This window comes from Cydia fagiglandana, chromosome Z, assembly GCF_963556715.1.
Source record: "Cydia fagiglandana chromosome Z, ilCydFagi1.1, whole genome shotgun sequence".
NCBI lineage: Eukaryota > Metazoa > Arthropoda > Insecta > Lepidoptera > Tortricidae > Cydia > Cydia fagiglandana.
In genome coordinates, this window is record NC_085959.1 from 29,485,231 (window position 1) to 29,509,384 (window position 24,154).

Genomic DNA, 24,154 nt, shown 5'->3' on the forward strand with positions numbered 1-24,154 from the left:
ATTTGTCATCATTGGGCCATCGTATGATATCGTTGATTAGCCAACGTTACCAAAATAAACAAAGGCCCATTGTTGGGCATCAGTGCCACAGCCAATGTTGGTAAATGCGATATTTGTCATCATTGGGCTATCGGATGATATCGTTGATAAGCCAACGTTACCAAAATACACAAAGACCCATTGTTGGGCATCAATGCTACAGCCAATGTTGGTAAATGCAATATTTGTCGTCATTGGGTCATCGGATGATATCGTTGATTAGCCAACGTTACCAAAATAAACAAAGGCCCATTGTTGGGCATCAGTGCCACAGCCAATGTTGGTAAATGCGATATTTGTCGTCATTGGGCCATCGGATGATATCGTTGATTAGCCAACGTTACCAAAATAAACAAAGGCCCTTTGTTGGGCATCAATGCTACAGCCAATGTTGGTAAATTCGATATTTGTCGTCATTGGGCCATCGGATGATATCGTTGATTAGCCAACGTTACCAAAATAAACAAAGGCCCATTGTTGGGCATCAGTGCCACAGCCAATGTTGGTAAATGCAATATTTGTCGTCATTGGGCCATAGGATGATATCGTTGATTAGCCAACGTTACCAAAATACACAAAGGCCCATTGTTGGGCATCAATGCTACAGTCAATGTTGGTAAATGCGATATTTGTCGTCATTGGGCCATCGGATGATATCGTTGATTAGCCAACGTTACCAAAATACACAAAGGCCCATTGTTGGGCATCAATGCTACAGCCAATGTTGGTAAATGCGATATTTGTCGTCATTGGGCCATCGGATGATATCGTCGATTAGCCAACGTTACCAAAATAAACAAAGGCCCATTGTTGGGCATCAGTGCCACAGCCAATGTTGGTAAATGCGATATTTGTCATCATTGGGCCATCGGATGATATCGTTGATTAGCCAACGTTACCAAAAAACACAAAGGCCCATTGTTGGGCATCCGTGCCACAGCCAATGTTGGTAGATGCGGTATTCGTCACCATTGGGCCAACGAATGTTATCGTTGTTTAGCGAACGGTAGCAAAATACACAAAGGCCCATTGTTGGGCATCACTGCCACTGCCAATGTTGGTAAATGCGATATATGTCATCATTGGGCCAACGAATATTATCGTTGTTTAGCCAACGGTACCAAAATACACAAAGGCCCATTGTTGGGCATCTGTGCCACAGCGAATGTTGGTAAATGCGATGGTGGGCCAATACAAAATTAATGTTGGCTACGGAACGAACCTCATCCCAACGTTTTCCCTACCGTTGGCACCGTGGGCCCCAACGAAAATGCTACTAGGGCAATTTCATTACAGTTGACTAAACTGTATCGAAATGAATATTATAGTTGAGTTAGGAGCCCATACATTAAAAGTACCCAAATGCAGTTTGGTATACGAAATCTTAATTCAAGAATTACAGTCGACATGTAGCAAAAGATTTTATACACTGTATAATTACTGTCAATATAAAATAGAAATTATGTGAGACTAATTCACATACCTACACATAACATCTATTTTGAAAAACGCCTTATTTTCCAGTGAGATTTTTTTTGGGTAACTAAACATAACTAATACAAAACAAAATTCTGAATTGCAGAAGTGTTTTATTATTTATCTACATATTACATCATCGCTGGCTCAGTGACCCAAAGAGGATCTTGGCCTCTGACACGAGAGCGCCACTCTGCCCTATTATGCGCCACTTCGCGCCAGTTGGGTACCCCGAGGGCGGACAGGTCTTTTTCGGCTTCGTCACTCCAGCGGTATCTGGGACGCCCGGACGGACGTTTCCGCCCGGGTGCCCCACATACGCTCTTCTCACATATCTATCTACATATAAATAAATATAAATCTATTTCATCTAGGTACATTTCTTATAATTATTTAAACAAACTGTTTTGTATTTAGTATAGTACGACATAAAATAAAATAGTAGAAATTAAATGAGGGCACCACTTTCTATGTAACTGGCACATTTTTGACGTAAAATGCTTAAACATGGCAACAATTTAGTATGGTTTTTGTTAGTTCCACTTTATTTTCTTCTATTTTATGTCGCACTTTAGTAGGTAGGTATGTGTTTTTGAAATAATATGTAATAAATTTCCAGACACCTATAGCTGATCGTGACCACCTACATTTTGCCATTGACTTATAAAGATGGGCCTTATGCTCTAGTTTCCTAGGATAGCGGTGCCGTCTCCATACAAATACTACGACATCCTTATTTAGCCGTATTATTTAGTATGGAGTCGGCCGCTATATGACGGCACCGCTATCCTAGGAAACTAGAGCATTACTTACAGGCACTAAGAATGGGGAAAGTACAGCGGCAGTCTACCGGCACGACGCTATTGGTTAAAGGGTTTAGCATCAGCAACTAGTTGCGTTAGACTGCACAATTGGCTAGTTAGCCTTAGTGCCCGTCTTTATAAATATAAGTCAATGCGTTTTAACCTTTTCGAAGCCGTGTCAAAACATAAAAGCTGCACTCGGGACGCCACGTCACCGAAGTGTTAAAACTGAAATTGAACTTTATGCATATGCACGTAGGTCTATGTTGCTCTGTGATCTGTGACCGATTAATCGGTCTTTGGCGTTGGACCTGCGGTGCGGATATATCGGTCATTGGCGTCCAAAAGGTTAATATCATCTGTGTTGTATGATATCTAAATCATTATTCATTAGTACCGAAACACACAGGAGATGAACTGCCGTATTTATGATACAAGTTAGCTCGAGTTGTTGTTTACCTATATTGCTTAGGGTGGTATTCCATCTGTCCAATATCTTGGTCCGATGTTATTGCGTTTCACGTCTATAATATTTACCATTCAACCTCATCCCTTCTATGCATCTTTTCTTCTTTCCTTCAGTCAAATGTTGAGTCTAACCAACTAGCTAAAGTGAAGAAACAACTTAAAAATTGCAAAAACATCAATGTTTTGCAAAGAAAAGAGACCGGGTTAATATATTGAACTAACAATATGTCTTTAGCCCTATTTAGACGATGCGAGAATTCGCATGCCAGTTTCATTACATTGCGGGTTTTGATCGGTCGGTTGAATAGGACGTAACCAACAGTTTGCAATGTAACTAAAATCGCATGCGAGTTAGCGCGCCGTCTAAATCAGCCCCATGTAATCTAATTGGACAAAAACATTTTAGATAATATTTTGACCCTCCGACAATAAGGGGATATAATTCGTTTCCTTGAGGTTTCTACAATGTTAAGACTTTACTACCATTATGACCTACATGTTTATATGAAGTAGGTATGTACTGAAAACATATATGCTTAATATAGTATGCGACAAAATATAACTTCATTAAGTAAATACTGGTTATTGTATCTGAGTCTAAATCAGTATGCATAAGTAATTAACTAAAACTAAATTATAATTATAATGTTTATTATTAGTGGTAATAGTTAAGACTATGAAATGCACGAACAACGCCTGAAGCATTAAGTTCGAGACGAACACAATATTTTAATGTAGTAATATGCAATTGAAAGCAGATTCACCAGGCTGACACTATACTTGTTATATGTATTAGGTAATACAGACATCCGGTTCCAAACTTGATGGCATTTATTATTCAAATTAATGTTTATTATCATTTTTGCCATTGAAAATGATGTCACTGCTTAATGACCGCGATCATTTTAATAATGAAACAAGTTTGAATACCTATTAATATTCGAGGGGACCAGTAATGCACTACACAGTAATAAATTCCTCAAATAGTATAATTTAATCAGCTAAATTTCGCAAATAAAATATATAATAATAATAGAATAACTATTAAATACAAACTGGTAAAGCCGAATAAAATATAAATGGTCACGTACACACAAATATGATTTCCTGAACGTAACACGTATATAATACAAAACAACTACATAATACTTACTTAAAGAAGTTCAAAATTCATACAAATACCTATATGTTACGATATATGTACGACAATTGTACGTACTCGTAAAGATAGTGTAAAGTACATTATATTGATACATTTCTTAAATAAAAATAGCAATAGGAATGAAAAAGTTTGTTTTTATAGTTTACCCCTTAATCCTCCTTATTTCGTGTTTAGCGCGTTGTTCCATATAACAGTAATTATTCACATGATAATCATATTTAGGAGTAATTAACTGGAGGAGAGTGGCGCGGATAATAGTCACGTCATGGCGGCTAGCATAATCAAAATAGTACATTATTTCTCGATCAAACAATTACTAACTGCCAAAATTATATACTTTTGAAATTAATTTGACCGATACCTACAACCAATATAACATTTTTTATATTAAAGTATTTAATTTGTTTGTTTAATTAACCTTTTTATTTTTATTTCTAATTTCATCAAAGCATACGGCTACAAAAATACAACGCTATTTTCCCCCAGGCCAAGGCAGGTAGCTTCCCCAGCCTTTTGGATTTGGATCCATTCCTGAAAAAAAAAAGACAATTTGTAATGAAAATGCAAACTGATGAGGTATAGAGCGTAATAAAACAAATTTCTTAATACGTCTATTACTGGGCTATTAGAATACGCAAAGTACAAAAAAACTACTGTTACTGGGTAGTATCAAAGAGAATTTGTAATAGAGGGATATTGTCAAAGTGAATTATGTAGTCAGTACATTTACTGCCATCAACAAATGATTAACACTTTTAGAACGCTGTTTGACTTTGATCCTCATTTTTTCACTGACATGTGTTAAATTTGTAAAATGTAAACAGTTTCACCACCTACTCGAGAGTAGGCCAAATTCTATCCCCCTTATTCATATACGTTTACTAAAGTTGACAGGCCGATAATAATAGTTTGTCCCTTTCCGACGTATTGGTATGATGGAAAGGGACAAACGATTATTATCGGCTTGTCAACTTTAGTAAACGTTTATGAATAAGGGGGTTAGACTTTAGATATCGTATACAATCAATAAATCATCGATATGAATTACCTAGTAATACCCTTACCGGAATTGGAACCCGGGACCATCAGCCCTATAGTTCGTTTTTTTTAGCATTAGAAATAAGGTAAACAATTTTGATGTGTCTTTTAATTGAAAAACACATTTTAAAAATAAGTTACGGCAAATATGTAACAATTATGAATCTAATACGATCATTTATATTCTTCTGCTTTTATTTCGTAAGTAATCGTTATTGATTTTTAAAAAGCGTTTTTCAATTAAAAGACATGTTAAGATCGCTTACCTTCTTGCAAGTTCTTTCTAATGCTAAAAAAACGAACTATAGGAAGAATGTTTACCGGCTAGCGTAAACAGTACAAGTAGGTAATGTTACCTTTAGCAACTGCCTGAATTTTGCTCGTCTCGTCATTGGTCAGCGACAGGATCTTCTGCAGCACGGGCACCAGCCGACTGCGCTCGTCACCCGGAGGCAGCGTCAGGAACTAAACACACCATACTATTTTAATAACAGTACATAGTATAATGAGGTAGAGCTAATACAACAGTTTTGCAGGGATCTGTATGGATTTAAGCTCTGTACTATATATTTTAATAAATAAATAATATATAAAAATTCTATATTCCACACCTCAGTCAACAAAAAAGAGCGACCTCTTTCAGACGGCAAATTTAGGTGCGTGGTGAAAGAAACCAGATAATAGGTACCTACATAAAACTGAATATCTAATTTAGACTTACAGGCTTAATTTAGGCCTTGAAGGCTCAATGATATAGAACAGAGCTTTATACAGGGTGTTTGGTACATCGTTTTCCAAATTAAAACAGCAGATAGGTCGAGTCATTTGCTATCTTCTCATGCCTAGAAAAACAAAATTGGCCATGGTTTTTTTACTGCTACGCAAGTAAAAATTTGAAAATTTCGAAAAACCGGCATAGATGTGAAAAAAAAATGTGCGCCAAATCAAAAATTTCTAGGCCTGAGAAGATAGCAAATGACTCAAACTAGTTATCTGCCGTTTTAATTTGGCAAACGATGTCCCAAACAACCTGTATATGTGTTCTTTACAATGTATTGCATTGCAAGAAAGGCGCCTGACGGCCTTTGAGTCGATAAGACTTGCGACTTTTGGTAGTGGGTATTTTATTTTGGTCACAGGTGGTGTTAGTGTCACACGGCAGCAAAATTATTTTCGTCTTAGGCGTTTACAACTTTACACTATTAAAATCCCTTACTACGCTCGAGATGTTATTTTAGAATCGTGCACTTAGTTCAGGGTTCGATGTAGGTATGTTCCATTTGTAAATCATTTTGCTCCCTTGTGACACTATCTTCTATGGTGGCAAAGTATGTATGGGCATATTGTCGGGTGACAAGCAAAAGTTACTAAGTACTATCAAAAAAATAAAGTAGCAATGCACTTTATTACACTTGAAACACGGTTTATTGTCCAATAATTTCAATGGTGTTAGTTAGTGACTTTTGCTTGTTACCCGACGATATGACGTAAGAGTAGATACCTACGGCTGACCAAAAAGGAACAGACAAAAGGAATCGCAAGCGCGAATATTACTATATGGAATATATACAATAAAGTCGGCACATTGGATATCAATTTCAAATCATACGCAAAGTGTGCGCACTCGGACACGCTTAGGGCGCGTTGCAACCACAATACACATCCCTCGCAACGCATCCTCGCACATCTCTGATCGAAACGCACTCTAAGGCACTGGTCCCACCGCGAGCTAGTAAGCTATGAGCTATGATCGGCTATAAACACGAACAAAAGATAAGCACTGCCGTGTAAATAAAAGAGACACGGCGATATTTATAGCTCACCGCTGGGCGAGTAACTATAAATATCGCCGTGTCTCTTTTATTTACACGGGAGTGCTTATATTTTGTTCGTGTTTATAGCCGATAGCTCATAGCTTACTAGCTCGCGGTGGGACCAGTGCCTTAAGGACTCATTTAGACGATGCGAGTTACATTGCGGGTTTTGAACCGTCGACTGAATTGTGCGTAACCAACAGTCCGCAATGTAACTAACATCGATGCGCGTTCGCGCGCCGTGTTAACCAGCCATAACTTCCGTCAAACGGGCAGTGACTGGTACATTAAACTAGTACTTTACGCGAAATTAGTAAAGGTAATGTATATCTTCTAAATAATTATTTACTCATTACAAAAATGCTACATTATCAATTTATCATTTATATCCATTAACGAGGTTAACCAACTTGATTCCATTCATTATCTAGCTATTAACGTAAAAACTCGTTAATAATCGCAACAAGTCTGGATTGTATCGGACGTTGGAACTACGCTACCGCCTAGGCTACAGTGCGTCTCACTCTCTTATTAAAGCAAAATGTGAGACGCAATACACATTACACATTGGACAAAGAAATTGGATAGGTGGAATACCACTCCTATTTATGTCGGCGGTTGATCGTTAAGGCCGCAAGGACATGAAATTCCTGTTAAAATTCCGGGTGAGACTGAGACTAAATACTTAAATCATCTCACATCTGGCAATTATTAGCTGTCCCATAAAAAAACCATTTTCACCAGTTGCTTAAAAACAGTGACTTCTCGCCACTGTAAATTCGTAATGTAAATCCCGCTTTACAGCAATGGTGAAAGTGTAAAAGAAGACGAATATGACTCAATGTTTCATCCCAAATTGCTTCTAAATCCACCGTTTAGCAAAAAAAGCAGTCTCTTAAAAAGGTTTTGGACTAACTTACGGGACTTACATAGCTTACGGGAATATTTTCCCCTATGAATCTTTCTACACATTTACATCGTAAGAAATTTTAAACAGCTCCGCTCCATCTATAGTCCGTAGATTCGTAACAGACGCTGAATTGCTAATCCATTGTATATTGTTAAGTAAAACCACACTTGCTATTTACCTGCAACAAAGGGTCTTAATTATTCTAATTGGCACCTGAGCACGGGCTAGTCCAACGCTCAAAAAACCAGTGTAGCGCTCTCCGATAACGCGCCTTCGTTACGCATCTCGATGACACATTTTAGATTGGTCCGACTCGCCAGCACTCAGTAACTGTAGAGAATTACACGACCCTTTTTTTACAGGTAGAGGCACGTGCGGTTTTACTTAACAATAGACAAAGGATTAGAGGCTCGGGTCCACTTAGAAATCTACAGACTATACAATCAATTTTCGCCGGGCGCCCGTACCTTGAGCGTGACGTTCTTCATGTACTCGGCGTTGTGCGCGGTGTTGCCGGCGGCGCCGCGCACGCGCCGCAGCTCGCCTTTCAGCAGCTCAGCAAGCTGCGCCATGCGCGCGCACTCCCGCTCCGACTCCGACAGCAGCACGGTCACGTGTTTCACTCTACCAATACAAATTCATAGTATTACCAAAGAAAATAGAGTCTTTCGGTAGATGTCGCTATACGCCACCCCAAAGGCCTGTATGGTGTACTTTCGTTTCGGCCAAATACATTTCGCCAAATTTCACTTCCCAACAAACTTATCGCAATAGTTTCATTTCCCAAAGGAACCTTTAGCAAAGTTACACTTCGCATATAATTTATTTGGTCAAATTATCATTTGGCATGATTTTACTTTGTCAAATGTTATTAGGACAAAAACTTATTTAGCAAACGTTTTTTATTGTCTAATATTATATTCCAAAAAGATGTTTGGTCAAAATTGTCACTTCGCAAATTTGACAAATAGGCATCTCTATTTAAAGTACTTTTTGTTATGTTATAATAGGTACGTTAAATTCTACGTAATTTGGGTGGGTTGGGTTAGGTTTGAACTGCGATTCTCACAAAACGGAATCGCTATCAGAAAAGTGGGTTAGGTTAGGTTCGAACTGTCACCCTCACAGAATCGAAATGCTATTAGAAAAGTGGGTTAGGTTAGGTTAGAACTGCGGTCCTTACAGAAACGAAATTCTATGTACTAAAAAAAGGTCATCGAAGTGGATTAATTAATTTAATAGAATAACGAGATGTAAAAAAATTGCATGACATTTTAAACTAAAATGTGGTTGGTGGTTATTTACTATTTTTGGTGTTATTTGCTTTAATAGAATAGCAAGATGTAACAAATTTGGTTGTCATTTTACATTAAAATGGAGTTTTAATTTTAGTGATCATTTACTACATATTTTTGGCAGTAAGAATGTTTTTTTTTGACGTTACATTTTACTATGTATATGTAATGATCAGTTAAATACTAGACAAATGAAATTCTGCAGCCTCCACTTTATTGGTATGTAAATTGTATGCCATGCAATATTTTGGGACATGTAAGTTATGCTTAATGATACATTTGACTAAATTATATTTGGTAAAATGAAACTTGTCCAAGTAATTATTTGCTAAACAATAACTTGCCAAAAAAGACTATTGCTAACTGAAAATTTGCGATAAGTTGTTTTGCCAAACATTTTTTTGGGAAATGATAATTTGGGAAACATGGTTTGGGATGTGATACTTTGGGAAACGATTTTGGCCCATTCGTTAGTAAACCGGCCTGTATACATAAGGGAAGGAATGGAAAGATTCGCGAGATTCGTTCGGTAACGCACGGAATGCGGAGATTGAGAGGAAGGTTCAAGTCCTGCCGGAGGCGTAAGTTTTCCAGTTTTTCCTTTAGGCTGCTATTTAACTGATCACCAGATTTAGTAAAATTTAATACCAAAAAAATTTATTTTACCACCCTAAAATAATGAATGATCACCAAAATTATAACACCATTTTAATGTGAAATGATTACCAATTTTATTACATTTTACTATCCTTTTATAGGAAATGACACCAAACTAATCATTATTAGCTCAAAAATAGTAAATGATTACCAAATTTCAAACCCCATTTTAATGTGAAATGATAAATAAATTTTTACATCTTGCTATCCTATTAAAGAAAATGACACAAAAATAATCATTGTAAACCCAAAAATAGTAAATGACCACCAAAATTAAAACTCCATTTTATTGTAAAATTATAACCAAATTTTTAAATCTTGCTATCCTATTAAAGCAAATTACTCCAAAATAATCATTGTAAACCCAAAAATAGTAAATGACCACCAACATTGTAGTTTTCTAGGAGCATTTATTTTCTGTATGGGTCGCAGTTCAAACCTAACCTAACCCACTTTTCCAGTAGCATTTCTTTTCTGTAAGGGTCGCAGTTTAAACCTAACCTAACCCATTTTTATAGTAGCATTTGGTTTCTGTAAGGGTCGCAATTCAAACCTAACCTAACCCACTTTTCTGATAGCAGTTTGATTCCGTAAGGTTCGCAGTTCAAACCTAACCTAACCCCCTTTTTTAGTAGCATTTCGTTTCTGTATGGGTCGCAGTTCTAACCTAACCTAACCCACTTTTATACTTAGTAGCATTTCGTTTCTGTAAAGGTCGCAGTTCAAACCTAACCTAACCCACTTAGCGACACTTGCACCATCCCAGTGACCCGGGGATAACCGGTTAAGCCGTTAACCTAGTGTCAAATTGTACTGATAATCATGGTAGCTCCAGATTTAACCGGTTAACCTCGGGATGGTGCAAATGGGCCTTAACTGATAGCAGTTTAACTTACTTTTCTAGTAGCATAACGAAATGCTACTAGAAAAGTAGGTTAAGTTAGGCAGGTATGCGGTGCGGGGTACGGGGGGTTGAGCGGGAGGGGCTAGTAATTTTGGCATCAGTTTACTTTATTTGGTAATATGTATACATTTTTTGGTAATCATAGTGGTTTATTTAGGTGAAAATATCGCATTAATTTGGTCTTCAAGATTTGGTGATCATTAATGATTTTTGGTGGTCATTCAATATATTTGGTATTTGAATACAATTTGAAGGGCAGTCGTAATTAAAACGGTGGTACTTTTGTATTTTTAGGCCTTTTTTTTTTGGTGTTCAGTAATTTTTTTTGGTAAGTATGATTTTTTTGTTTAGGGTACCAAAGTATTTTTTGGTGGTCATTATATTTGTAGCCTTTCCTTTAATATAAAAATTGAGAATAGAGTGTATAGAGAGTTATTGTCAAAGTAAATTATGTAGTCACGAATTTACTGTCATCTTTTGACGGATGTTTAAAACCTAATTTAACCTTTCGAACGCCATTTGACTTTGAGGCTTATTCTTTCACAGGGATGTGTTATATTTGCTAAATATCAAAAAGTGGTCCCATCTACGCGAGAAGATGCCCGAGGACTGGGCCGAAGGTATGGTTCCATCTTTTCGAGCGATGGCGCCATACCTTTGGTCTAGACCTCGTCGTAGGAGGCCTCTAGTGCCATGTATCTGTCGTCACCAGTCGCTACTGACCTCTGCTGCTGCGACATCAGCTTGCGGCGCAGGTCCAGGATCTCCTGGTCGGGCGTGAGGCCGAGGGCCGCGGCGTCGGAGGCCTCGTCCTCGGGCACGCCCTCCTCCAGCAGCCGCTCCAGCGGCACCGGCGAACGCGCGCCGCTTTTCGCCCCTTCGGCTTTGTATTTTGATGGTGGTGGCGATGGCGCCGACTCTGAACCCTAAATAAACACTTATCATTACTAAAAGCAACTATGTATAATGCATATTTCACGAGGAAAGATTCATGTGATAAGGATAGACTTCTGTAGAAGTATCAATAACTCTTTGGTTGTATTAAACAAGCGAAAAACATGACCTTCGCAGATCATTATAGTAATCAAGAACATTCTACGTCGTTTCAAGTTCAGCTAAAGTAATCCCTTTCAGGGATCGGAAATCATTTGAAGAGAAGGACGAACAGTAGAACAATTCTTCTAAACGGATCAAAATAATTTTAATAGGGCCTAAGCTTGTCTTAAGGTATGTTAAAGAGCCACTTAAGTTGATTTGACTAGACTAAATCGTCAATTTTCCATTGTTTAGGTGCCTTGGGACAGCCGCAATTGCGTCCTATACAAACCTCACCACCTGGGCCTATCCAAAGAGCCTGATGCGGCTACGAACGCATGAGGCAGTCACCAGTGAAGCTTAACCTTTTGAACGCCACAGACGGCAATTGACGTCAACGCAAAATCGTGGCAGCGACGCCAAAGACATTTGACGTCGATCGTTTTTGATAAAAATGGATGCGCCGTTTGGCGTTCAAAAGGTTAATTACAGGAACCAACCTCTCCTTCTTCTCTCGGTATCATGGACACATTGATGTCGATCTCCGAGTCGCTGTCCTCCTTGGGTATGACGGGCACGTAGTTGCGGTTGTCGAGGTCGGGCGGCGGCAGCGGCGCGGTCTCCTGCGCGATCGTCAGCTGGTTCCTTAGCTCGGCGCACTCCGCGCGGTGCCGCGCCTCCATGTCTGCCATTTGCGTCTTGTAACATTGTGTAAGTGTTGATACCTGAACATATACAATACAGGTGTAAATAAACTGTTGAAAGGACGTTGTTTGCGATACGAATTCTGTAAGCGTAGAGATCGTAAAGCATTACAAAAAGAGTGCACCTGAACATCCTTCGATAATACGTAAATACGACCTTTTTTGCGTGCGAGTTTCTTGTCCAGACACGTCTTGGCATCGTTATAAAAGCAAGAATAACAATCATCGAACTACCTACGCATAGCGTATAATTAATATGTATTATTAATAAGTATTTTTTGTTTCTAACGGTAGTCGCTTCACCTTTGAAGGTTGTACCCAGAATTATAGGTACCTATTATCTTTTTATGAGGCACAAGAATGGCTATGATATAATATAACATAATATTTTTGGATATTTTTGTACCGAATTTGTAGAATTAAGTATATGTATAAAGCGGCAGTCTTGGAATGTGGATTTGTTTATAGTCCGTTTAAGACGGTTTGTTTATCGCCTGACACATTAATTTAAACGACATCTTCCGTTACTAAGCCAAAAAGACACGAGATTGTTTTGTAAGAATAAAGCATGCGTGTATACTTGTAGCTTGTGGTGCGTCCGCTCGGTCTCTAGTTGGTGGGTGAGGCGCGCGAGGTCGGCGTGCAGCCGGGTCGCCCGCTGCTGCGCCCGCGCCAGCTCGCCCGCAGACTCCGTCGCGCGCCGCCGCGCCGCCGCCGCCTCCTCCTCTGCCTCGGAGCACTGCGACCTGAAATCAATATACACTGAATTTATAGTTATTTGTTTTACAAGGGGGCAAAGTTGTTGTTTAACCGCTCGTACTAATATCGATACCCGAGCAAGCGAAAGATTCCAAAATTGAACCACGAGCGTAGCAAATGGTTCGAAAAATGGAATCTTGAGCGTTGCGAGGGTTTCAAAGCACGAGGGTTAAACAAAATTTGCCCCCGAGTGAAACACAAAATTTTTCACCACACCAACCCGAAGCAAATATTAAATGTAAAAATATCAAACAAAATCAAACCAAATCAAATCCAAATAAATGTTATTAAATATTTATCATCCAAAATCATCATCTAAAAGTCAATTCTACCAGCAAATATAAGAAAACAACTCAAAATTTGCATTTGATTACTTTGCCTCACATGTGGATAAAATGCAACTTTGCTATTCGCTTTCGAAGTAAGCCTTTCCGAGCTGGTGTGGTGAAAATTAATTTAAAGGCCCGTTGCACCAATCATAAGCGTATTTAGTAGACACGCCTTTAAAGCCAACTGCCTGAAGTACCACGGAAAAGTTTGTATGTTTTTACTTACTGGACGGTCGCCAGTTTAGACGTAAGGGTTTCGATGTGAGCCTTGAACGCAGCGGCTTCTTCCTTCAGCCGCTCCTCCTGGCTGTGGTCTACCGTCTGATTTTGCCGCAGCACGGCTTGAGCTCTAACCTGCATCATATTTTTATTTGTATATTAGTAAAAAAAAATACATTTACCCCGAGGACACATGTGTCCGTAGAATCAGCGGTATTCCAAATGATCGGAAAAAAGTAGTAAAGTAGCATTTCTTTGCAAGATTTTTTTTATCTTCATTATTAATATTTCTTCTAGTACAAATACCTCACCTTATAACTAGCATGTTCAGTCTTCAAATCCTCCAACTCAATTTTTGTGATATTCAATTGGTCATTTAGTTCAGCGCACTTGAACTCTATTCGTTTCATTTTGTTATTCAATTCCGCCTTGTCTTGGCCGAGACTGATGATTATCTTTTCTTTATCACTCAGTAAAGAGGTAGTCTCAAGGTTTGATTCTTCATTTTTCCGCTTCTGGTCCTCGACTTCTAGCTCTAATTTTGCAATGATGTTATTTTTTGCTTGAATGACTTCGTCCTTTTCTTTTGATTCGTCGATAGCATTCTGTAATTCCTCTCGTATCAACCGATTCTGTGTTTCTTCAGCTTTTATTTGTTCTTCTAACAAATTAATTTGTACTTTCATAGAGGCGATGGTTCCTTCTTGCGTATCGATTGTAGACTCCATCTGAAAATTAGGCATATTCGCCATACTGAGTACTTATTTATGTCATAGCATTTGGTGGGAATCCATTTGTCCCCGCACGGGACAAATGGGAATACAGAAGAAGAAAGTAGGGAAGATTTTATAGTTAAGAAGTTAAATATTCATAAAACAAATACAAGCAGGGTATTTGAAATATTCCCGGACCCGGGTATGTCCTTAAACTACGTCCAAGACCACCGGTGGACGGGCAGCAGCGTCCCTCAAATTCGGTGTACTCGACTGCGATCGCCAACCCGCCTGCCAAGCGTAGCGATTATGGCATTCACCCCCCATCAAGGGGGAGGCCTATATTCAGCAGTGGACGTCTTATGGCTGAGATGATGATGATGATTTGAAATATAAACAAAGAGTATTAACTTGATTATTGCATTTTGATACTTCACCTGTACTATTTTTTTCTTGTTTTCTTGCATCTTGGAAGTTAAATCTTTCATTGATTTCTCATAATCTTCCATTTCTAGGCTAAGGACATCTTTTTTCTTAACATCACGACGAGCTTTATCCAGGCTTTCCTTTGTAGCCTTGTGTGCCTCTATTTCAGCTTCTAACCTCTGGTTTACACTTGCAAGTTCGCCTAAAACCAATATTAACTAATGCTTTATTCTTATGACAAGGACCTATTTCTCATTTAGTATAATATTATTCTAGTAGATTCTAGTAGAGTAGTCTACTAACTCGTATATATACCTATAGGTATCAATGATAACACAATAAATAGTATACCGGTCGATAAACGAGCCCCCGAAAAACAAGATGCCGACAATCCCGAAGACATGTACGTACCGCCGTAAACGCGTCGTAAGCATAAGCTCTAGCGATGTCGGTCCTAACACTGCGCTGATAATAATATTTATTACCTTTAAGTAGCTGTAATTCACTCGTAGAACTTTCCATAGACTGGACAGAGAGAGTGAGACTTTGCACTTTTGTCTCGAGTTCAGATATGACAGCCTGGTTTCTTTGTTCCTGCTGAGTCTGGTCCGCGTGCCCTTGATCGACCTCGTCATTCGAGGCTACCGTTGTTTTAGAAGTCTCTTCGAGTAACTTAGTAAGTTTCTCTTTTTCTTTTTCTGCGCTTTGCAACTGCATCATGGTTTCATTCAACTTCTTTTTTAGTTTTAAAGCAAAAATTCGTAGCTTCGTGTACCTGTAATTTATATTCGTAATCAATCATATTAAATGATACTAGTTATATTAACTCTAAAACAATACTCAATTCGAATAAGTGTAGTACTCGTAACTAAATATATCAATACAATGTCTTACTTTTCCTCAAAAGTTTCATCTAAATCTCGCATACGGGAATATTCTTCCGCTTTAGATATCGTTGAAGTAGACATATCTTCATTACTTATGTCCGCAGCTAAAACATAAATTTGACTGTGATTGCGGTATATTAAAAACAAAAAAAAAAACAACAAACGAATTAGTAACATGCACATATTTACCAGAACAAGACTGTTGTTTAAGTTTCTCTATTTCTTCCCTTAAAGCCAAAATTACAGCGTCTTTTTCAGCCAAGCTCTTTATTGCACTTTCTCTGTCAGACAATAACTGTTGGCTTATGTCACTCTCTTCAGTAGTTTTCTGTTTTGCGTTAGTTAAATCATGTTCTAACACTCCTATTGTTTTACGAAGTTCGTCTTTTTCCTTATTAGAGGTATCCCTGTCTTTTTCTAATGTATCGATTAACCTCTCCATTTCCCCAATAGCTTTTTGTAATTTAGATATACTCTCTCCACGTTCTTTAAGTACTTGATTTATTTCCTTCATTTCGTTTAGTAACTCTGCGTTTTCCGTTTTATAACTGGAAAGTTTTAATTTTGCATCTTCATTTTCAGCTACTAGACTATCAAACTCTTTTAGTTTCGAACGTGATTCTTTAACTTCGGCTATAAGTGAAGCATTTTCCTGTTTGTACGCCGACAATTTTGTTTCCAACTTTACAATATCTGTTTGCAAAGATTCATTTACTTCAGACATATTATCGGACTCATCTTTGGGCTGTTCTAAAGATAATTTCAGAGTTTCAACTTCTTCCCTTAATAATCCATTAATATCGACCATACTTTCGTACTCTTTTTTCAGTAAATCATGCTGCTCTTGAAGAGCTGCCACTTGACATTTTAACACATTGACTTGTCCATCTTTTTCAGATTTTGCACGTTCGTGTAAAACTTCGTTCTCTTTTAGTAATTCATTAATTTTTAAGTTCAAATGATGTATATCATTTTGCATTTTTTGTACTTGACTGGTTAAGGTATTATTTTTCCCTTCTAATTCCAGAGACATGTCCCTAGCATTAAGTTTTTCTTTGACTAGTGTAGATTTTTCACTTTCCAAAGCTCTTATTTGTAATTTCAAATGTTCCATAACTTCATTATTTGTATTTTTTTTCTGTAGCTGGTCAATTAGTTCTGCATTCTTGGTCTCTGTCTTTTCCAATTCTGTGTTCCTATTCAATAAAGCTTCATATTTTTCTCCTAGTTTTTCCAGTTCATGTTTTATGTTATCACTATCTTGGATATTATCTTTAAGAGTTTGTAAATGTTTTGCGAGTTCATTGTTATTTTGTTCCAAATTACCTTTTTGATTTTGTAATTGGATAATTTGGTTTCTTAGGGCCTGAACTTCTTCTTTTAACGTAGGTACTGTAGCATCACAGTCTGTTACACTCGTCTGTTGTTTTATTTGCTCCTCTAATATGGCTAACTTATCTATTAACCTATTATTTTCTTCAGTAAGCTTTTTTAACTGGCCATCTAAAACGACGGATGCCGCGATAATGTCATTTTGCCATTTAGGAATGTTTTCTGAATATTCTTTAACTGTTTTTGATAATATGAATCTGGAATTTTTAAGTTGAGATATACAAGCAGCACATTTAGATATTTTATCTCTGTAACTTTTTAACTTAATGCTAGATTTTTCTTGGTTGATTTTTTCATTCTCATATAGTTGTGTTAACTCCTTTATCTTATTTTCATATTCAACTGTTTTATTCTTAGCTTCATCAGTATTTTCTGATGATTTAAGTTTACTTTCTAGATCAGCAATTTTGTCGTTAAGTTCTTTAAATGTTGCTTCAAATGCAGATTCTGTAATGAAAAGTATAAAATATTACGCACATGCAAATAAAATAAATAGTAATTTTATATATTCTATCTTACAACATTTAAGATTAGACTTTTCAAATAAATACTGCTAGTGAATTAAGGTCATTTACAGAAAACCGTAACTGAATCGTTGAACTCAAACATACGACTTGGCATGCATGTAGTTTGTGTAGCCAAGAAAAAATAGAATGGAAGCAACTGCTCTATTCAGTATTTCCCCCTCTTTTGTGACCCCCAATATATTATATGTTCTTCATTAAATTCTCTACAATTGACGCTTTTGAAGTATGTTGCTAGGAATTGTAGTTATCGAACTATGCGAGGTGCAAGTTTCGACAAGCGACTTTGTTCTGCCATACATCATAGTATGGGCATGATGGGCAACCTGAGCAACATAAACCAAGCAAGAAAGGCTTTATAGTCAAGATACAGGCTATGTGCAGGCCATGACTGTAATATTGCACTAAATGCTGACTTAAAGTACATCCCAGGAAATAGTCATTTAAGATAAGATAACATATTTGCACCGCGCTTGTTGTTGCCAAGCGCCTTTGTACTTAAGTCGTTTACCGTTTTTGCATGCTACCCTCTCCTATTTAGATTTAAGCAAAATTATTGTTTTCTCAGTAAGTGATTTATGTAAATCTTTTGAGAAATAAATGTCTTAAACCGTAAACCGTAAGATACAAGTGCGAAAAAGAGGAAATTACCTATTCGCACGTGTATCGTACAACGTTTTACAGTACATATGGCCCTTTAAACTTTTGACATACGCACGAAAAGTGCTACTTTACGCACTAGTGCGGGAAAATAGGACCATATGTACCTACTGTAAAATCTATTTTTGCTGGGCTGGAAGACATCATCTTCCACGTCGCCCTTACTAAGGAATTTGTAACGGAAATGAGCCAGACTAAAGATAAGAAAAAAAGATATATACGTCAGGTCAGAAGATTGCATGATAATGGCAATAGGTAACTAAAATTACACTTTGTTTACCTACCTGTTTGTCTACCTATTAATATATCAATCATTGCTCAAGTTGGACAATTTCTTACCTGACTGGAGTTTTTCTTCTAACACCTTCAATTGTTCTCTTTGCTGTAGTCCAATATTATTGAACTCTTCTATCTTTGTTTCCAACTCAGACAGCTGGTTAAGAAGTTGCTCATTTTCCTCCACAAGTCTGGTATTTTGTCTTTTAAATGATATATTTTCACTGTCTAGGTCAGATAACTGGATAATTGAGTCTGCATATTTCTTTTCCTTTATCACTAAATCTGCTTTGTAATTTTTTATTTCTTCTTCATACTTTATACACTGTTGATTTAAATTTTTCAATTTATTTTGGGCAGACTCAAGGTCAGTTATGTAGTTAAGTTTCTGCTCAGTAAGAGAATTAGCAAGTTCCTCGAGAGTATGAATTTTTTCATCATATTGTTTCTTTGAGTTTTCATATTCCTGTTGCTTCACTCTATATTGGTCTATTTCACCTTGAAGCTCTGAAATGTAAAGAAATATATGAAATCATATTACTAGAATAATATGTTAGGGCTCATCTATTAATTACGTCACACCAATTTCTAGGTTTTTTTACCCCTCCCCCCCCTTGTCACACTTGGTCACATTTGGCAAACCCCTCCCCCCCCCCTAGTGTGACGTCACATTTTTTCTACGAAATCGCCAAATCGAGTTAAGTTAGTACCTAAGTATTATTAATATTTTATCAAAATATTTTTGACGATATAAATATTAGTAATTTTATAACCCAAAACTGCTTAGGAAAGAAAATGAAACGATTAAAAACTATTTTCGTTTTAAAAACTTGTTATTTAAATGTACAGCGAATAAAATAATTTAAATAAATTTTCGTTTATTGATGAAGTTAAAGTGACGTCACAAAGTTTGTGTCTCCCCCCTCCCCCATGTCACAATATGTCACATTTTATTGACCCCCTCCCTCTCCCTAAACGTGTGACGTAATTAATGGATGACCCCTTAAGTAATACAATACAATACAGTACCATTTATTTCTCTCAAATAAGCTTACAGTAGTTTACCAATTCGCTTACACAGTAAAATAGAAGACAAGCGACACATTAACAAATTAAAAATTCAAATAAATATCTTCATGATTGTGTATACAAGATATTTTTAGGGTTCCGTACCCAAAAGGTAAAACGGGACCCTATTACTAAGACTTCGCTGTCCGTCCGTCCGTCTGTCTGTCACCAGGCTGTATCTCACGAACCGTGATAGCTAGACAGTTGAAATTTTCACAGATGATGTATTTCTGTTGCCGCTATAACAACAAATACTAAAAACAGAATAAAATAAAGATTTAAATGGGGCTCCCATACAACAAACGTGATTTTTGACCAAACTTAAGCAACGTCGGGCGTGATCAGTACTTGGATGGGTGACCGTTTTTTTTTGCATTTTTTTTCCCGTTTTTTTTTCATTATGGTACGGAACCCTTCGTGCGCGGGTCCGACTCGCACTTGCCCGGTTTTTTTTTATATCCTATATTTTCAGACACTGTAAACTTTTACTTTAGTTGTACAAACAATGATAATAACTATAATAAGTAATAAAGTACCTTATTACAGGAATAGTAATCTTTCATACCAATGGATTAAATTACATCATTAGCATGGAATAAGCAATAACAATTTTCAGGGTTCTGTGTCAGTCTATCACAATCAATTTGCTCCAAAATTTCTGGATAAATTGAGTTTAAATTATGTTGTTGAAAGTACACATTATGGATTTTGGTGACCCTACTCTGTGTATACTAAAGGGTGGCTTCCATTTTGGGGGTAAATTGTGGCTTTTCGTAAGAGAGAGATATTTATTTCTTCACTTGCAATTCACCCTTCTGTAATGGAAAGCCACAATTTACAAAGAAAAACGAAATCCAAAAAAAGATAAAGCATAAGTTGATCTTACAAAAAAATACTTTGTAAACAAATGTGTGATGTGCACATGCACAACCCTTAGGGTGTGAGACCGACTCATAATAGGCCAGTGTTTTTTTATTATGATACTCACCTTGCTTGGAATGCCTTGCTTTTTGAGCAATTAGAAGCAAGTTTTTACATTTCATAATCAGTTCCTCTTTAGATAGTTCGTCAAAGGAATTTTTCTTAGAAACATCTTGTTGCGTCTGAAAATTGATAAAATTCTGCAATTATTGGCAAATATGAAATGATATTTCATTCATAAGTACTCTAATTGCATTCTTACACAGCTGTTTAGTGGCTACTAAGCATGTTGATGTAAACTGTAAAGTAAACCTTTACTTAAGAACCTCGGACTAGATAAAATGGAAGGCCTTCTGCCTATCAACAAAATAGGTAATTTAATATCTATGATTAGAGGGGTTCTATAAAGTTCAATAATTGTTAGAGATTTGTAAGTAGTTGAAATGTTGTGTTCTACATAGCAAGTTTGATATGGGTCATACTTTTAGTGTGCCACTTCACTTAATTGCCACATATTGTCATATGTTTTTCAGACTCTTATGATTAGGTAAGTCTAAACTTGAGTTCTCTTGAATTTGTTAGAGACCTGATACTTTTGTAGAGACTTAAGTCCTTTTTAGAGAACTCTTGATTTTTTTGTACAAACAATTTTGAATAGCATTGTATTCATGTATAATTTGTGGATTACTTACACAAATCATACAAAGGGATCAACTCTAGACTCTTAAGTCTAAAGTTTTTTAAGTGCCAAGTCTCATAAAAACAAGCACAGTTTTTTAAAATTCAAAGGACTCAAGTTTCTACCAACACTAGTTGTATGAGATTAATATTTAATTAGTTTAGTCAATTACGTCACACGAATTTCTAGGTTTTTTGACCCCTCCCCCCCTCCTTGTCACACTTGGTCACATTTGGCAAACCCCTCCCCCCTAGTGTGACGTCACATTTTTTCTACGAAATCGCCAATTCGAATTAAGTGTGTATTATTAATATTTTATCAAAATATTTTTGACAATATAAATATTAGTAATTTTATAACCTAAAACTGCTTAGGAAAGAAAATTAAACAAATAAAAACGATTATCGTTTTAAAAACTTGTTATTTAAATGTACAGCAAATAAAATAATAAAAATAAATTTTCGGTTACTGATGAAGTTAAAGTGACGTCACAAAGATTGTGTCTCCCCCTCCCTCATGTCACAATATGTCACATTTTCTTGACCCCCTCCCTCCCCCTAAACGTGTGATGTAATTAATGGATGACCCCTTACTTGTAAACAAAAAAAACATTGTAGCCAAGTTGTTTGGTTATTCCCACTAGTTACCACCAAGTTCTTACCAGTGGTAACTACTGGGAATTTTTTCCCTACCTTTTACCACTGGTAGCTACTGGGAAAAAAATTCCCACTAGTTACTACCAACTCGGCTTGGTGGTAACTACTGGGAATAAAAATTCCCAGTAGCTACCACTGGGAATAAAAATTCCCAGTAATTACCACTGGTAAAAGGTAGGATTTTTTTTCCCAGTAGTTACCACCAAAATATTGTTAGAATTCAATACAATTACAATTCAAAACAGTATAAATGTAGCGTGCTGTAATAAATAATTATGTGTCAGTTAGTGATTCAGTAAAATGCTTTAAAAATGATCAAAAATATTAAAACAGTTTTACCGGTGTAAGTGTAAAAATCACACAGAAGAGTCTCATTCTAGTTAAGTAGGAATTAACTTAACTTAAGTGGGAATTTTTTTTCCCAATAGTTACCAGTGGTAAAAGGTGGGAAAAAAATTCCTAGTTATCACTGGTAAGAACTTGGTGATAACTAGTGGGAATAACCCAGTTGTTTAGATATGTTGTCAGGTGACACCCAATACTCACAAATTGCAAAAATCAACCTTGTTTTATTACTAGTTGGTGTATGGTTTATTATGCTCATGTTCAGCAAAATGCAATATAAATAACCTAAAATACTATTTAGATTAGGTATATGTCTTCTTAATAACTTAATTTAAAATAAATTTTAAATATAGGAAGGCTCCTTGCAAGACAGAAAATTGGGTAGAATTCATTTATACCAAGGAATATTTTTTTATGTTTCTCAAACAGTGTATTTTTACTCCATTTCTTTTAAGGATGGCTTTCCACTATTGTTTCAAGATATTATATGAGAACCAGTAACAAAACAAGTTTTAGAAGCATAATCTTTAGTCAGCACTCAGCAGTCATGAATTGTTTGCAGATGATTTGATGACTACTTAAATCTTACGAATCAAGTAGATCACATTAAACTATAAAAATAGTTTCGCACACAGTCTCACCAAAACATAGTTTAAAATACAAGGTTAATTACAATTACTTAGTAAAAATAATTGGCAAAATACATTAATTATTCGTGGCAGTAGCTGGTTGGTAAATACAGATATAAAACATTTTAATTACGTACCTTAGTTTCCGTGTTATCCATGTTTATAATTATATTGATTTATTTATTTCGAATCATAATCGACGTATACGGTATACTTAGTTAAATAGTAAATATAAATAGAATACGAATAAGCCAAATATACACGAAATTATGACTAAAACGTAGTGATTATATGCTCTTTGATTATGACAATAATGTGACAAAATCATGAACACAACATGAAATCAGAAATGACGGATGACGGAACTCACGCACGGCACGTCAGACGTCTTTCATGAATCGCACAATCTGATTAAGTTGACAATTGAATTGTGTGATGTGGAGGCAAAAATGGTAAAAATAAAATTGTAGGTCGCCGATTCCACTAATAAATTGTACACGTGTGTATGCTAGATGGGATTAACAATAATATTTATAATTTAATTTCTGATCAAATTGGTATTTGCGTCCAAACCTCCTGATTCGATCGGGCAATCCAATCAGATAGGCGAAAAATTGGCTAATCTGGATACGCCTTAATAAATTGCACCTGTCTGTAGAGCCCTTTAGTACACTTTGTTTAGAATTAAAAAGTTTATAGATTGTCTATGAACACTAGTGCTGTCCACCCTCCTGGGATGAGTCATAATTAAAATTAACTTAGAAGTCACATCTAAATCTAAAATAAATATACTTGGTCAAGCCGATCTTGTCAGTAGAAAAAGGCGGCAAATTTGAAAAATGTAGGCGCGAAGGGATAGCGTCCCATAGAAAATTTGAATTTCGCGCCTTTTTCTACTGACAAGATTTGCTTGACCATCTATAAACAGTATTTATTTATAAAGCGATATTTCACTCGATATTTTGTTGTTTGACGTAAATAAATAAATAATTAACTAACTGAATATAAGCAACCATTACGTTTATAATCTGTGTGTGAAGATGAAAAATAAGAAATAATAAAACACTATTTGTGTCAAACCAAAATTTTAGCACATAGCTACTTAGACCATGTTAATGATTTTTATCACTGTTACAGATCGTGTAAAAGCGCTGGGCCCAATTTTATAAAGCAACAAGTTACAATTTACAAGCGGAAGTCTCTTTCTAACACATAGAGTCAGAAAGAGACTTCCGCTTGTAAATTGTAACTTGTAGCTTTATAAAATAGGCCACTGGTGGCTCTTTCCAATAAGTTTGTCGGAACTTGTGTCTACTGAAACAAACTCAGCTTATTAGAAGAAAAAGGCGCAAAATTCAAATTTATA

At 36.5% G+C, this 24,154-nt stretch overlaps 1 protein-coding gene across 1 annotated transcript; it reads right to left on the reverse strand.

The window, feature by feature from the left end:
* Positions 1-1,607: 1,607 nt before the first annotated feature.
* Positions 1,608-23,058, reverse strand: LOC134678880 (GRIP and coiled-coil domain-containing protein 2-like). The gene is made up of 15 exons (XM_063537619.1): positions 22,926-23,058; positions 20,547-20,661; positions 18,554-18,997; positions 15,828-17,477; positions 15,646-15,742; positions 15,237-15,526; positions 14,763-14,953; positions 13,924-14,340; positions 13,620-13,747; positions 12,886-13,051; positions 12,102-12,326; positions 11,290-11,492; positions 8,178-8,334; positions 5,343-5,451; positions 1,608-4,479 (listed from the first exon to the last, which is right to left on the reverse strand). Exons 1-15 carry the CDS (start codon positions 22,944-22,946, stop codon positions 4,421-4,423), a joined length of 4,272 nt encoding a protein of 1,423 aa, XP_063393689.1. The 5' UTR covers positions 22,947-23,058; the 3' UTR covers positions 1,608-4,420.
* Between the last annotated feature and the right edge of the window lie 1,096 nt (positions 23,059-24,154).